The following is a 15602-nucleotide window of genomic DNA, read 5'->3' as shown; positions in this document are numbered from 1 at the left end:
GTGTTAATAGTCTTTTAAAATATATATAGTTTAAATGATGGATATTATTAAATGCTTTCACTTTCTTCCTTCCCTTCAAGCCTGCTTTACTAAAAAGATGGGTTGTGAACTGTGAGTCACAATCCGTTAGAGAGTCTTTTATTTGCATGTGTCTGGTTTTGGCAATTGCATGTTTATTTTTAGATGTATTTATCAAATGCTAATTCCAATTGTCCTTGTCTCTTTTAGAGAAAGCATGGGATTATGGCAATCACAGAGTCCCAGAGATACAAGTTCCATTCAGTTTTTTTCTGAAAGAAAGCCGTCTATCAAAGTGAAGCAGAGGAACTCTTGTGGATTATAATGTTTTGAAGGGGTCTGGATTTTCAGAGGTTTGAAAATAAGGCATTGTTTAACCTTTTAATTGGAAAAGATTAAGATCTCATGCAACTGATGTATTTTCTGGGAGCCATTCTCCAAAAGGGAAGTGCACATTTAAAACTTAGGTATGATGGTCCTTTCTGCAGGGGTTTAAGTCTGATTGCTTTTACATCATGACCAGCTTGAAACGGTCTCAGACAGAAAGGCCGGTTGCCACTGAAAGGGCGTCTGTTGTGGGCACAGATGGCACCCCCAAAGTCCACACGGACGACTTCTACATGCGACGCTTCAGGTCCCAAAACGGCAGCTTAGGGTCATCAGTCATGGCTCCTGTAGGCCCCCCTCGAAGTGAAGGTTCTCATCATATAACCTCGACCCCTGGAGTCCCAAAGATGGGGGTTCGGGCAAGGATTGCGGATTGGCCCCCAAGAAAGGAAAATGTAAAAGAATCTAGCCGTTCAAGCCAGGAAATAGAAACCTCAAGTTGCCTTGAGAGCATGTCCTCCAAAAGCAGTCCTGTGAGTCAGGGAAGTTCTGTAAGCCTCAATTCCAGTGACTCAGCCATGTTAAAAAGCATACAGAACACACTGAAAAACAAGACGAGGCCGTCGGAGAGCATGGACTCCAGATTTCTCATGCCTGAAGCCTACCCCAGCTCCCCCAGGAAAGCTCTGCGCCGGATACGGCAGCGCAGCAACAGCGACATCACCATAAGTGAACTTGACGTGGATAGCTTTGATGAATGTATCTCGCCCACCTACAAGACGGGGCCGTCACTGCACAGGGAATACGGTAGCACATCTTCAATCGATAAGCAGGGAACGTCCGGAGACAGCTTCTTTGACTTGTTAAAGGGCTACAAAGACGACAAGTCTGATCGAGGTCCCACTCCGACCAAGCTCAGTGACTTTCTCATCGCCGGTGGGGGCAAGGGCTCTGGTTTCTCCTTGGATGTCATAGACGGGCCCATCTCACAGAGAGAGAACCTCAGGCTCTTTAAGGAAAGGGAAAAACCACTCAAGCGGCGTTCCAAGTCTGAAACCGGAGACTCGTCCATTTTTCGTAAATTACGCAATACCAAAGGTGAAGAACTTGGGAAATCGTCGGATCTCGAAGATAATCGATCGGAAGACTCCGTCAGGCCCTGGACGTGCCCAAAGTGCTTTGCCCACTACGACGTCCAGAGTATATTATTTGACTTGAACGAGGCGGTTATGAACAGGCACAGTGTAATTAAGAGGAGAAACACCACCACGGGGGCTTCGGCAGCTGCGGTGGCATCCTTGGTCTCGGGGCCTTTGTCCCACTCGGCCAGTTTTAGCTCCCCGATGGGCAGCACGGAGGACCTGAACTCCAAAGGAAGCCTCAGCATGGACCAGGGAGACGATAAAAGCAATGAACTTGTAATGAGCTGTCCGTATTTTCGGAATGAGATCGGTGGAGAAGGGGAAAGGAAAATCAGCCTGTCCAAATCAAATTCTGGTTCCTTTAGTGGATGTGAAAGTGCCTCCTTTGAGTCTACCCTCAGCTCCCATTGTACAAATGCAGGAGTGGCAGTACTTGAAGTGCCCAAGGAAAACTTGGTGTTGCACCTGGATCGAGTGAAAAGATACATCGTGGAACACGTGGATCTCGGCGCATACTATTACAGGAAGTTTTTCTATCAGAAGGGTGAGTAGAGATCTTTTATTCTTTTCATTTTCTCTTGCCATACTTTCTGAAAAAGAGTACTGTCTATTAGGATTTTTAAGCAGCGTGATGTAAGATTTGCATGAATGCCTTCTCCTGATGGTGAAAGAGTTAAATAGTTATTTGCTGTGGTGTATTTCCTTTTGCATTTTTGAGTTACTTCCTCCTTTTAGATACATTAAATATCTTGTATTGACTAGCTTATGAAATATTAATTTTTTTTAAAACCTTTGATTTAATGGATGAAATTGTAATCTTTGTGTAGAAGACTTGCTGTGTCACCTTTAGGGATAAATGTCATATAAAGTTAAAAATATTATAAATACAGCTTTTTTTTTTAAGGGTTACTAAAGCAATCTTAATGCTCTTTTTCATTTATTTAGCACTTTTACAGTTAGTGCGGGACCATTTCTTTTCTGCCTCAATGTTCTCATCAGTGAATGGGAATTATAATACATTCCTATTCATTTCACAGGAATTTTAGTGAGAATTAATTTTGTTATTTGACAAAAGTGTCAGAGCCAGGAATCAAACCTAGGTCTTCTAGATTTGAGTATAAAAGTCACTGGAGTGAGAAGTACTGTTAACATGTTGGTGACTTCCTTTTCCGTTTTGTATGGGGGAAAATATATACCTGTATTGTTGGATTGTACTCTATGTGAACTGTATTTGTATACAGTTTTATCTCATGCTTGTAAGAAAACTCTGTGATTCATTGAAAAGTAGTTTAAATGAACTCTTAAGAGCTTTCTAATAGTGTTTTTGAGCAGCATTATTAATTGAAGAATGAGTTTGTCACGCAAGCACCCAAGCTAGGAAACAGGATGCTTGCCGAGCAAGGACATACACCTGTGGTCCACTAGCTAGCTCAGTAATTTCTGCATTGAGCCCAAGTGAGAGGCCCCCTGTATGCAAGCTACTGGAGCAGTTTTTGTTTTCCCACCTACTTTTGGGGGTTTTGAGTCCTGCTTAAGTCCTTTTGAGATTTATTCTTCCGAATGAAGTTTCATTTCTAGTACTTCATTCTGGTACTCTAGCTTTATGACAGTGCTCCCTTTAAAATAAAATTTATTGTGAGGTTATTACATGGTCATCCCCATTCACGAGAGTTTATTGACCAAAAGAATCTTGTCTTGGTGTTCAGTATCCATGTCTCTTAAACATCTATGGCATAGGTCCTGAAACCATTGTGATAATGAAAATCCCAAATTCATTTGTAAGCCATCTTTTTTTTTTTTTTTTTTTTTTTTTTTTGCGGTACGCGGGCCTCTTACTGTTGTGGCCTCTCCTGTTGCGGAGCACAGGCTCCGGATGCGCAGGCTCAGTGGCCATGGCTCACGGGCCCAGCCGCTCCGCGGCATGTGGGATCTTCCTGGACCGGGGCACGAACCCATGTCCCCTGCATCGGCAGGCGGACTCTCAACCACTGCGCCACCAGGGAAGCCCTGTAAGCCATCTTTATTTTCTCAGCATAACCTTCTGGAGTTCAGATTTTAGAAATCACTTCTTTGTCATTCTGTCCCTTGGGCTACAGGGTTTCTCGACCTTGCCATCTTGGCATTTGGGGCCAGATAATTCTTTGTTTGGGGGGATGTGTCATATGCGTTGTAGGATATAAGATGTTTAGCAGCATCCCTGCCCTCTACACCCCAGATGCCAATAGGTGCCCCCAATTGTGATGACCTAAAAAGTCTCCAGTCATTGCCATATGTCCTCTAGGAAGTAAAATTGCCCCTAGCTGAAAAGCCCTGTTTTGTGGAACCTGGGGAAGTTTTCCACAGGTGTTTGTGAGCTGTCTGTAGGTGAGGCCATCTTGCTAAAGAACTGACACTCCAACAGGAGAAAGAACATGTTACTTACAGTCTTTGTTTATGTAGTAGTTGCTCTTTTCCCATTAGGCAATGTGATCACATTAATGATGAACATTTTGAGTACTTACTGTGTACCAGGAACTTAGCATTTGGTATGACATGCATTTTCTCATTTCACGCTCTCCATGCCCACTGGGGTGTAGGTATCGTTATCGATGGCATTTTCCAGATGAGAAAACTGGGGTGTAAGTGGCTGGTTTTAAGCTGTTAAGCTGTCACGAAGCTAGTAATATTGGAGCCAGGATTTCACCTTTGGGGAGACTGACTAGAGTCATGTTCTTGACTGTTTTGCCTTGATCTCTATTATATTAGACTAAAGGGAAGGAGTATATTTTTATCTTTAAACCTGGTAAAATTTTGTTCAACGTATTTTATCTTTCAAAAGTAAGGAGTAAAAATTTGAACACCTATATTCCAGAGTTCATCCAGCTTAGGTCATAACACTTCATAAATTTAAGAGCAGTTCATTGAAAGTAGTTTCTAATTTAAGCCATAGAAAATACCCTCTTAGCTAACATAATTGGAACAAGTTAATGAAAGAAATCATTAAGACAGGGAATCAAAAACAAACAACCCAATCCAAAAATGGGCAGAAGACCTAAATAGACATTTCTCCAAAGAAGATATACAGACTGCCAACAAACACATGAAAGAATGCTCAACATCATTAATCATTAGAGAAATGCAAATCAAAATTACAACGAGATATCATCTCACACCAGTCAGAATAGCCATCATCAAAAAATCTAGAAACTAAATGCTGGAGAGGGTGTGGAGAAAAGGGAACACTCTTGCACTGCTGGTGGGAATGTGAATTGGTTCAGCCACTATGGAGAACAGTATGGAGGTTCCTTACAAAACTACAAATAGAACTACCATATGACCCAGCAATCCCACTACTGGGCATAAACCCTGAGAAAACCAAAATTCAAAAAGAGTCATGTACCACAATGTTCATTGCAGCTCTATTTACAATAGCCCGGAGATGGAAACAACCTAAGTGCCCATCATCGGATGAATGGATAAAGAAGATGTGGCACATATATACAATGGAATATTACTCAGCCATAAAAAGAAACGAAATTGAGCTATTTGTAATGAGGTGGATAGACCTAGAATCTGTCATACAGAGTGAAGTAAGTCAGAAAGAAAAAGACAAATACCGTATGCTAACACATATATATGGAATTTAAGAAAAAAAAATGTCATGAAGAACCTAAGGGTAAGACAGGAATAAAGGCACAGACCTACTGGAGAATGGACTTGAGGTTATGGGGAGGGGGAAGGGTGAGCTGTGACAGGGCGAGAGAGAGTCATGGACATATACACACTAACAAACGTAAGGTAGATAGCTAGTGGGAAGCAGCTGCATGGCACAGGGATATCGGCTCGGTGCTTTGTGACCGCTTGGAGGGGTGGGATAGGGAGGGTGGGAGGGAGGGAGACGCAAGAGGGAAGAGATATAGGAACATATGTATATGTATAACTGATTCACTTTGTTATAAAGCAGAAACTAACACACCATTGTAAAGCAATTATACCCCAATAAAGATGTTAAAAAAAAAAGACAGGGAATCTTTCAGAAGTATATGTACTCAAAGTATTTTATTTTCATTAAAATTTATAATAATAACTATATATTTGCTAAACTCTTGTGAGAGGCCGAGGGCGTTTCTTTCACAGTGATTCTACTATTTTGAATTCTACATTGTGTGAATAGTATAAACCATAAGAGCAAAAATACAGACACTAGCAAAGCAATCTGAATCTTACGGAATCTGAGGTTTCAGAATTTTTTCTCATTTTTTATAGGTCTCGCCCACATCTAATCCAACAGCTTTCCTTTAGTGATTGCTTTTATGAAGTCTTTCCAAAGCCTTCAGTTTAGTTTTTAATAGAAACAAGATTTATCTCTTGTACTCATATTCCATCAGCTTTCATAATATTTAATTAAATTTCATAATTACAATAACAAGTCAACCGGCATAAACAGGTTTGGGAAGACACAGCCGATTCTTTGGCAGCACGGAGTCCCAACTGGTGGGAGCAGAAAGTGTGTGTGGCACTAGAGATTGCCTGCTGATGCCATTGGGCATTTATCATTGTGGTTTACAGAGGGGACACAGAGCAGTAGTTAATACATGAAGCTGGTCCAGTGGAACGCAATATCAGAGAGCGCCTGCTGTGTTTTCTTAGGCTATACGACTTAGAATTTTCAAATTAGGCAGGTCATTTGTCACAATGTGATAAGATACAACAAATTATGGCTCTGAATGATATCACTTGAAGCTGAAATTAACACCCTTAAAGTATAACTGTGTATTAAAAAATTTATATAGTATCTAAACCTTTCTTAAATTTTATTTTCTTGAAGGATAGTTTATTTACAATGTTGTATTTAATTTCTGCTGTACAGCAAAGTGATTCAGTTATACATATATATGCATTCTTTTTCATATTCTTTTCCATTACGGTTTATCACAGGATATTGAATATAGCTCCCTGTGCCATACAGTAGGACCCTGTTGTTTATCCATTCTACATATAGTAGTTTGTGTCTGCTAATCCCAAATTCCCACTCCATTCCTCCCCCATTCCCCTTCCCTCTTGGCAACCACAAGTCTGTTCTCTATGTCTCTGAGTCTGTTTCTGTTTCATAGATAAGTTCATTTGTGTCATATGTTAGATTCCATATATAAATGGTATCTGTACTTTTCATCACAGTATAAAATAGAGTTAGACAAGTAATTCTGTCTTATTTTTAATATACAACTTGATTCAGTGAAATTAGTGCACTAACTCATTTTTCCTAATCAGAACCTGGAGGTGAGTCATCTTGTTGAAGGAGTACGCCAACGTCAGATGTAATTTATCTTCCAGCAACATAGAGTAGCACTACCGACCTGGTTGTACTACAACCTCTTCATCACCAGATATTTTCCATTCTGCCATTTAATGAATTCCTGACTTCACTGTGGCTAAGTCTCTGGAGGGAAAATATTCACTTTACTGAAGTGTATATTGTTGACATTATATGTAAAATTTAATTGTATTAGGCTGATGAAGCCGCCATCACTTTTTAATATTAAATTGTTTTTATGAACATCATTATTTTGCAAATTTAGACTTGAGAGGATATTTGGCTCTATCACATAAGTCAAGTCCATTGCTGGAAAGATGCTGGCCCAGTAGAGGAATCCCACTGTTTGCATTTATTGAAATAAGCAACACACCATCAGTGTTCTTTCTGGTCCTTCCTCCTGCCCACTTCTCTTTGCTGTTTTGCCAATGTGTGTGGTGTTTTTATTGAGACTCACCTAGGATTAAATGACAGTAATAATGTAGCTAACATGTATTGTGTTATTACTTTGTGCTTTATGCAAACCTCCTCACATAATGCTCACAAGACCCCAAGGCAAACTTGTCATTGTGATACATCCAAGTGATACAGCAACATCCTTCTTAGGCACAAACTAGGCAGTAGGATAGCATCAAAATTAATCTGGTCATCTCCCTTTGAGTACATATATTTTGTGTTTAGTTTTTACTTAGATAGTCACCATGATTAAAGTAGCAGTAGCAGTACAGGGCTTTTTCGGTTTTGCACTGAGCGTACAAGTGTCTGAGGCACATCCTCGCTGAATCCCATTCAGAAAGATGCCCTAATGGAAAAGAGAGGAGCCCATGGGTTGCCTTGGCAGTGGTGTTTGTTGCTCCATTGATCAAAAGTGTTGATAGGCTTATCTGATGCCAGACAGGGTGTCACTCTCAAAGTCAAGTTATTGAAGATGCTGTGATAGGAAAGGGCCTCTTCCCCCTGCCCAGCGGCCAGGAGCAGCTGCCATTATCTGGTCTGAAGCTCATCTGCGAACATTTTCCCATTAGAAACACCAATGCTCTGCACCTGATTATTCTTCTGATAACTTTGAACCACCAGATTTGATTGTTCTTTTCTGGTTTACCTTCCTCCTCCTACACCTCCACCCCGCCCTACCCCACCATACGTGAGTGTTCGCACACCCACGCCCACACACCCACACCCACAAAAGTCAGGTTCAGCAGTCCGCTGGGCTCCAGGATTATCAGTTTGAGGACACAAACACGTTGGATTTCAGTTGGTCTCGCAATGTCCAATTTTCTGTATTTACCTCTCACCCTCTTCTTATCAGCTGTCTTTCACATTTCTTTAGAATATATGCACTGAACTTCACTTGTACTTGGAGTGACAGCTTTAGTGCTCTGATATATTCTCCAGTTGTGTTATCAGGAGCTGTTCATCTAGTTCAGTTTGTTAAATGAGCATCGTTAAGTACCTATTGTAAGTTTTAGTGGATTATCGTAGGGTACATATAGAACATCAGAGAACATCGTACAGCTAAACTTATTGTAAAGCCCTGGCTTATTTTGTTTGTTTAATTCTTCTGTAAGTATAGCAACATTAAGCTTGAGGAAAGTACTATGGGATGCCTTATAGCTCAGAGTTCTTTAAGGATAGCTATTCTGTGGTTAGTTTTTTGTGGACAGTCGTATTTCAAGGAAGTGGTAAACTCCAGAGTCAGCACGTCTGCTCTCCTGAGCCATGTTCTGCTCTTGAACTGAACAGTTTATTTCTGCCAAAACTAATAGGGAAAGATTTTATACATGTATAATAACTTATTGTCTTAATGCCCTTGTCTTTTATTTTTTCTTGAGAGCATATCAACTGTATTTAATTTGTTCAAAGGTAGCTCTCTAGTTATTTAACCCTTTTCACAGAGATCTGGGGCACTAAATAACTTCTTGAGAAACTCACCTAGGAGTGTTTTGCTGTTGTCTCTTCACCTGTTCAGGGTTTCTGGTAGCAAGAAGGCCATTCAGTAGGAAGGTTTGCATGTCTGCTCTTTGGAAAACAAGCATCCTCTCCTTTCTTGGCCGTGATCTCTCGAGTCCCATCACTGATCATCTGGACTCTGATGTGTGAGGCGTTTGGGATTTCGTATTACCTGAGCCATCTCCGTGCAGAGGTTTGTGAAAGCTGGTTAAAAGGGCATGTGCCTCAACTGCTCCTCTCTGTTTTGTTTTTAAAATCAAGCTAGACCGGCCCAAGGCCACATTTGCTCAAACACTTGACTTTACTCAAAGTCATCTTGTAAAGATCCAATCATATAGAAACAGAATGTGCTTTTGCAATAAAACTGATGATGGAGACATTGGCCATTTGGTCATCCTTCAGCCCTTTAGGAAGTTCCACGTGAAATATTTACTTTAGAATCTGATGCCAGGAATTGTTTTCTGGTAGCTACCAAATGCCTGCCTTTCTAATGACAGGTGTGTTTTATTTGTTTGCTTATTTTATTTATTTATTTATTTTTACTGTATCTCCTGTTTTACCTCAACTTCCAGAAGCAAATTTGATGCTCCAGTTTTATAACCTTCATTAATAACACATTTGTTTCCACTTTTGTCTTTTATTTTCCAATTTCTGTTTCATTAGCACAACTTACATATTTCCTTTATAATGAATGACCTCAAAAAATTCTTTTTAGAAAAGGTAATTAGTATACATTTATATCCAAATAAAAGACCTCTGCTCCCAGGCTATGCCTTCAGTTCTAGCTACGTTTCTCACTCTCCATTACCTGCTTCCACCTGGTTGGTTATCTAGTTGGCAACTCGAACCCTGGGACACAAATTTTTTGACTTCATTTTTCTCCCTGAACAAGCGTCCCATCCCACATCCTTGCCCTCATGCTGTAAATGCCACCATTATTATCAGTCACTTGGATTTGAAACACCAAAGCCTCTTTGTTGCCTCTCTTCATTGTTCTCAACCTCCAGTCAGTTGGGAAGGCCTCTTGAGTCTGCCTTCGAATTGCTGCTAACTTCTGTTCTCTGTTTCCCAATCCCAGTTCTGTCACTTCAAGCCGGCGTTACCTCTTGCCGCAATTCTTGGCCATTGTCTTAGTCTCTCCATCTCTAGTCCGTCCTACTCAAAATGCAACTTCTTGTCTTTGCCAAATACAGTCTAATCACATAGCAGTTTACATTTTACATGATTACATTTATGATTTAATCATGTAACAAATACATTATCGGTCAATCCTCTGAGAAGCAGGTGTTGAAACAGTATAGGCGTGCAAGTGGTTTGTTAGGGACCTGGGGGTAACACCTGTGAAAGAAGAGGGCAGAGGAAGCAGAAGTTAGCAGGGAAGGCCTTCAGTCCACAATGCAGGTCTGACACCATGAAAGTAAAAGGGAAAAGAAGCAAAAGTGGGCAGGGGGAGCCTCAGCCCACCGTGCACATCTGGCAAAGTCTCAGCCAATGCCATGGAACGAAAAAGAGCATTAGAGAAGTCATTTGTTGGGCAGTAACAGCCAGGCCCCCTCACCCCTGGCATGCTCAGTCCTGGGGCTGCCCAAGAAGAGTGTGGCTGGGCTGGAAAACTGTGGAAGATCCAGAGATGCTACAGCCAGAGACTTTCAGCTAATTGCATTTCTTGTGGCTGAATGGGTTGTGAGCCCTTTCTGGAAGGAAAGATGTTAAGTGTTGCGCCTCTGTGGCTGCCACAGGTGCATGAGCGCCTTCATCATGCTCGGCACGATTTTGGACACTTGGAGTGAGAAGTAAAACGAAGCACCTTGCTTTGTGACCACCTGGAGGGGTGGGATAGGGAGGGTGGGAGGGAGGGAGACGCAAGAGGGAAGAGATATGGGAACATATGTATATGTATAACGGATTCACTTTGTTATAAAGCAGAAACTAACACACCATTGTAAAGCAATTATACTCCAATAAAGGTGAAAAAAAAAGAAAAGAAAAATCTAAAAAAAATAGAGCACCTTCATGAGCTTACATTCTGGTGGAGGGAAGCAGACAGTAAACAAATCAAACAAAAGTATATACATGCTTACTGTGAAAATTAATAATGCAGAGTTGGAGAAAGTAATCCCTCTCCTAATTCTAATAGTTTGATTTGTAATCTTCTCTATCTTTTCTTTTTTTTTTAAAGTACAGTTAATTTACAATGTTGTGTTAGTTTCAGGTGTACAGCAAAATGATTCAGTTATACATACATATAGAAAGATTGATACTTTTTCAGATTCTTTTCCATTATATGTTATTACAAGATATTGAGCATAGTTCCCTGTGCTCTACAGTAGGTACTTCTTGTTTACCTATTTATATATAGCAGTTTTTATACGTTTCTGAATCTTTTCTTACGCAAAAATTTATTATCCAATTTACTATTAATGAGTGCCCTTCATATTTTTAAGTAGTTTTAAGAATAAACAACTGCACATTCATACATTTATTTATTTGTTCATGACATAATGTTTATTAAGCATCTACTCCATGCCAGCTACAGTGCTCAGAGGCAGAACAAAAGCAAATAATTTTTTTTCTAGTTTCTTTCCCTTAAGTGATCTGTATCTTCTGAGTTGTATTTTCTGTTTGTCTTTCATGCTGTCGGTTTTCCTTAGTTGTCCAGTAATCTTTGCCACGTTTATGAACAAAGGCCAAGGAGAATTGGTATAGGTGGCAAGCTTCCCCTGCAGCGCTGTGGGTCTCTTTCCCTAGCTGGCCTCACATTACATGGGGGAAGTGAGGGCTAGCACTGGAAAAGTAGTGAGACCCCCTAACAGGGGGGAGTGTGTAGACTGAGAGGGTAGTGAACCCGGTGCAGATAGAAACCCACATGGGCGCCGGAGTCGGGAGGGCTTTATTGCGCTCCCCTCCTGCCTTTCCTCCCGCCCGTGCATCAGAGTGGGTTGTTCTCCCTGTGTCTCCTGGGATTCTGAATAACCTGCTCCTTCTCAAAGATACAAGTGCTTTCCCACCACTGTTCCAAGTCACCCTATGCCCTGGTCTCTGCCCAGGGCTTTTCTATGGCGCCCTGGTTCGTAACCAGTCTAAGCATTCCTTGAAGGCAAGGACCACAGGTTAGGCAGGCTCAGCAAACGTTTCACAACTGAACGAATGTTTGGTCCTGATGTAAATTATAAAATTTATTGCGTTGAGGAGCCAGTGTATCTTATATTTATATATAGCATCAGGTAGAGGCAGGGAGGGCCCACTGTGTACATGACCTTGTGTTATACTCTGGACACCAAATGGTATGTTACAGTTCCTTTTCCTCTCTTTTCAGGAAATGAGACCACAGATAAGTCTGTGTGTGGTCATGGTGGTTTTGTGGAAATTAACCACGACCACCAGTCGATCCCCATAGACCCAAAACACAATTATGGAGACTGATTTTTACTGTTGTAAACCTTCTTAGACACAAATGATGGATGCTAAAGTCAGTGGATGACAGTTTGAGGAGAAACAGGAGAAGAAGCAGGATTTACATAATCTCAAAGTATCTCCCCAAAGATACTTGTAAACCAGGAGGAGAAAAATAGTAACTTTTCAGGGAAGAAACCTGTCACGTGCCACGTTAATGGAATGAATCAGGTTTCTTTCATGAACTCCATGAAATGATGCACTGAGGTTACATCATTTCTGTGGTTCTCTTGCGCAAAATGCATACGTTAGTCCAATCATGTGAAACCACCGGACAAACCCAAATTGAGTGATAAATACTGTTCAGAGGTGTCACGGTCATGAAAGACTGTTACAGACTGAGGAACTGTAACAGACTGCAGGAGACTAAGGAGAAATAATAACAATTAAGTACAACATGGGATAATGAATGAGATTTCAGAGCGAAAAAGGACATAGTGGAAAAACTAGTGAAATTTGAGTAAGATCTTTAGTAAATGTTAATTTACTGATTCTGATTAATGACGACTGTACTATATGTAGTTACATAAGATGTTAACATTGGGGAAGACTGGGTTAAGGATATATGTATTGAAATGCTTTGTACTATATTTGCAACTTCTCTGTAAGTCCAAAAGCAGTCAAGATAAAACGTAAAAAACAAAAACCTTCAGGTACAGTCGATAACAGCAGCTGACGTGAACCATCCACATGAAAATGGGAACGCTTCCTCAACTTTGTGTGTCAACGTGCCTCAAGGCGAATGCCATGCTTACTAATTCCTATACCCAAAGAATTTCTGTGCTCTTTGTTTTGCAGTTTCGAGGACATAAGGGCCCTTTAGATCTGTTATTTCAGTACAAGTTAACATACAATAAATCCTGCCACCTATTTTTCAAATGCACACCTCATTATTAACTTCAGACACCAGTGAGCCACCAAAATTAGGTGCTCAAAACATACTTGCTTTATTGTACCACTTGCTTTGCTTCTCTTCTCTTGGAGTTCCCTGCTGTGTACGGGGAGGTCATGCATCTGAACTTCAGGGCAGCAAGAGGAGAGACCTCCCTAACTGCATTCGAGTCAAGTAGAAGCATTCAGCAGAAGCAACCTCAGCAACCCATATCAACACAAGTGTGTGGGCTGTGCCGAGTTTTTGAGACACATTGCATGGGCTTCACCCTCATGAGTGGCAGTGACTTTGGCCTTGACTGAATTTCTGACTGTTTCTGAGGGACTTCCTTTCAAACCCTTCAGAAGCATTTTACACAGACATCTTGCTGCAATATCCCTAGTAAGGAGATACAGAAGATTTTTTTAAATATAAAGACATTGAGTTAGAGACAGGTGTTTCATTATCATTTCTTTCATTTGGATGTTAATTTTTTTTTTCCTGAGTTGGCATTTGTAACTAACATAAGAGTTACATTAATATGCCACCTTGTAAACTATGTTTTATGTACTCTTTGACCATTTGCAAACCAAATACATTTTTTATACTTATAAAAATCTTCCTATTGTAAAAGTCACATATATTCATTACAGAAAAATTAGCAACTATAGCCAATTAATCATGTGATTACTACTGACTTTATTTCTCATCTTTTTTTAATACATATTCATTTCTTAAGTAAAATAAGGATCATTAAATATAGTTTTATGTATTTTTTTCATGGTTCCATACTTGGCTATGCCATCATTTATTTAAAGTTTTCCAGCTGTTCTATATTCAGGCGTTCCAGTTTCTTATTATAAATCATTCTTACATTAGATCTTCCTAAGTGTCTTTTGATTGTTTGTTTGTTTGTTTTTCCCCCATTGACCCCTTTGGCAGTTTGGTGAAATCTATGGACTCTCCTTAGAATAATGTTTTTAAGTGCATAAAATAAACGTACAAAGCAAACCAAGCATATTAAAATACAATTGCAAGAGTGTTAAAAATTTTGTGACATACTATATAGATGCTTCTTATCGCATTAACAAAAAGATCTAGCATCAGATCTGATAACTACCATAATTTCAAAGTTGTGATGAGCATAACTGATATTTTGATATGTCTGCAGCAACTGTAATGTGATATGAAAATGTATGATTTCTGTTGGCATCAAAGTCACATGTACAGCTAATAGTACTGTAGTTGGCTGGCTCATTTACAACTAACAGAAATGCTACGTTTCATTTAGAAGTTAGTGAAAATAAAGGTATAATTTTTTTCATTCAAGTTCATGGACCCCCTAATTTCTATCCATAGACAAGTGTAAAAACCTTGACCTTACATAAATGATCTTGTTATGTAACTTTTTTTCCACATGTCCAATTATTTACGTAAGGTAGAGCCCTGGTGTGAACTTTATAGGAACCTTGAATTTTATTGCCGAATTTTTCTTAAGAAAGCTTAAACCAGGAAGGTCCAATTGATATTTTAAGACTGTATAGTGTTTAACATTTTCTTGACTACTTTAAATATTTACAGTTTTTATTTTAGACCATTTATTATAGGTCCCAAACATTTTCATTTCTTCGATCACTCATGTGATTGAATTTTTTAAAATATAATTATTGGCTATTTGTCATAGACAATGGCCAATTAAAAATCTCCTGTTTTGACACTGATACTTTTTATTTTCCCTTTGTTTCAATTAGCGCTTTCTTTGTACTGTTTTTCTTTAACCATTTGTATGCAATTTATTAATGTCGGTCTTAGTCTACTTTTTATTGGAAAGTTAGGGGGCTACTGGGGGCTGCTTAGTCACGTGAGACTTTAAGCCTAACAACTTCATGTAATTTTGGCAAATAGACCAACTTACCTTTTAAGAGTTACCTATGGAAGGATGAATTGGAACTTCAGAGTACTGTGCACTTTGTAAATGTGGCAATTACTCTTATGCAACCATAATTATAAGCTTAGTGGAGTGCTTTGGGACAGAATTCTGGCCTGTGGCCAGTCCTGTGTAAATGTCCCCATCCATTACTCTGACCTGCTTTTGATTATGATGCGAAGTCCTAGGCTATTTAGTTCTCATGGAACCTCCACCCTTATAATTAGGATGAGCCGTTTGGGGACCAGAGACAGAACCTCTGAGTAGTGCTCTTCTTGGAAAGAGCCATTCATTCATTCATTCATTTAAATTTTTCAAAACTTTTAAAATTTAATTTATTTTTGGCTGCCTTGGGTCTTTGTTGCTGCACGCGGGCTTTCTCTAGTTGTGGCCAGCGGGGGCTACTCTTCGTTGCAGTGTACGGGCTTCTCATTGCGATGGCTTCTCTTGTTGCGGAGCACGGGCTCTAGGCGCGCAGGCTTCAGTAGTTGTGGCACGCGGGCCCAGTAGCTGTGGCGCGCAGGCTCAGTAGTTGTGAAACACGGGCTTACTTGCTCCGCAGCATGTGAGATCTTCCTGGACCAGGGCTCGAACCCATGTCCCCTGCATTGGCAGGCAGAT

At 40.1% G+C, this 15602-nt stretch overlaps 1 protein-coding gene across 11 annotated transcripts in view; it reads left to right on the top strand.

Annotated features, from left to right (window-relative positions):
- SIPA1L1 (signal induced proliferation associated 1 like 1) overlaps window positions 1–15602 on the top strand; it is a 480253-nt gene that overhangs the window by 334933 nt on the left and 129718 nt on the right. For all 11 annotated transcript variants that reach the window (XM_082647658.1, XM_082647659.1, XM_082647657.1 and 8 more), the window contains one exon: window positions 229–2031. In XM_082647658.1, the coding sequence (XP_082503784.1) occupies window positions 534–2031 (1498 nt within the window). In that variant the 5' untranslated portion in view covers window positions 229–533. The remainder of the gene's footprint in view (window positions 1–228; window positions 2032–15602) is intronic.

The sequence above is a fragment of the Grampus griseus genome (genome assembly GCF_964374135.1).
Source record: "Grampus griseus genome assembly, chromosome: 2".
In the NCBI taxonomy this organism is placed as follows: domain Eukaryota; kingdom Metazoa; phylum Chordata; class Mammalia; order Artiodactyla; family Delphinidae; genus Grampus; species Grampus griseus.
Note: the sequence above shows the minus strand (reverse complement) of the source record. Positions and strands in the feature narration are given on the sequence as shown.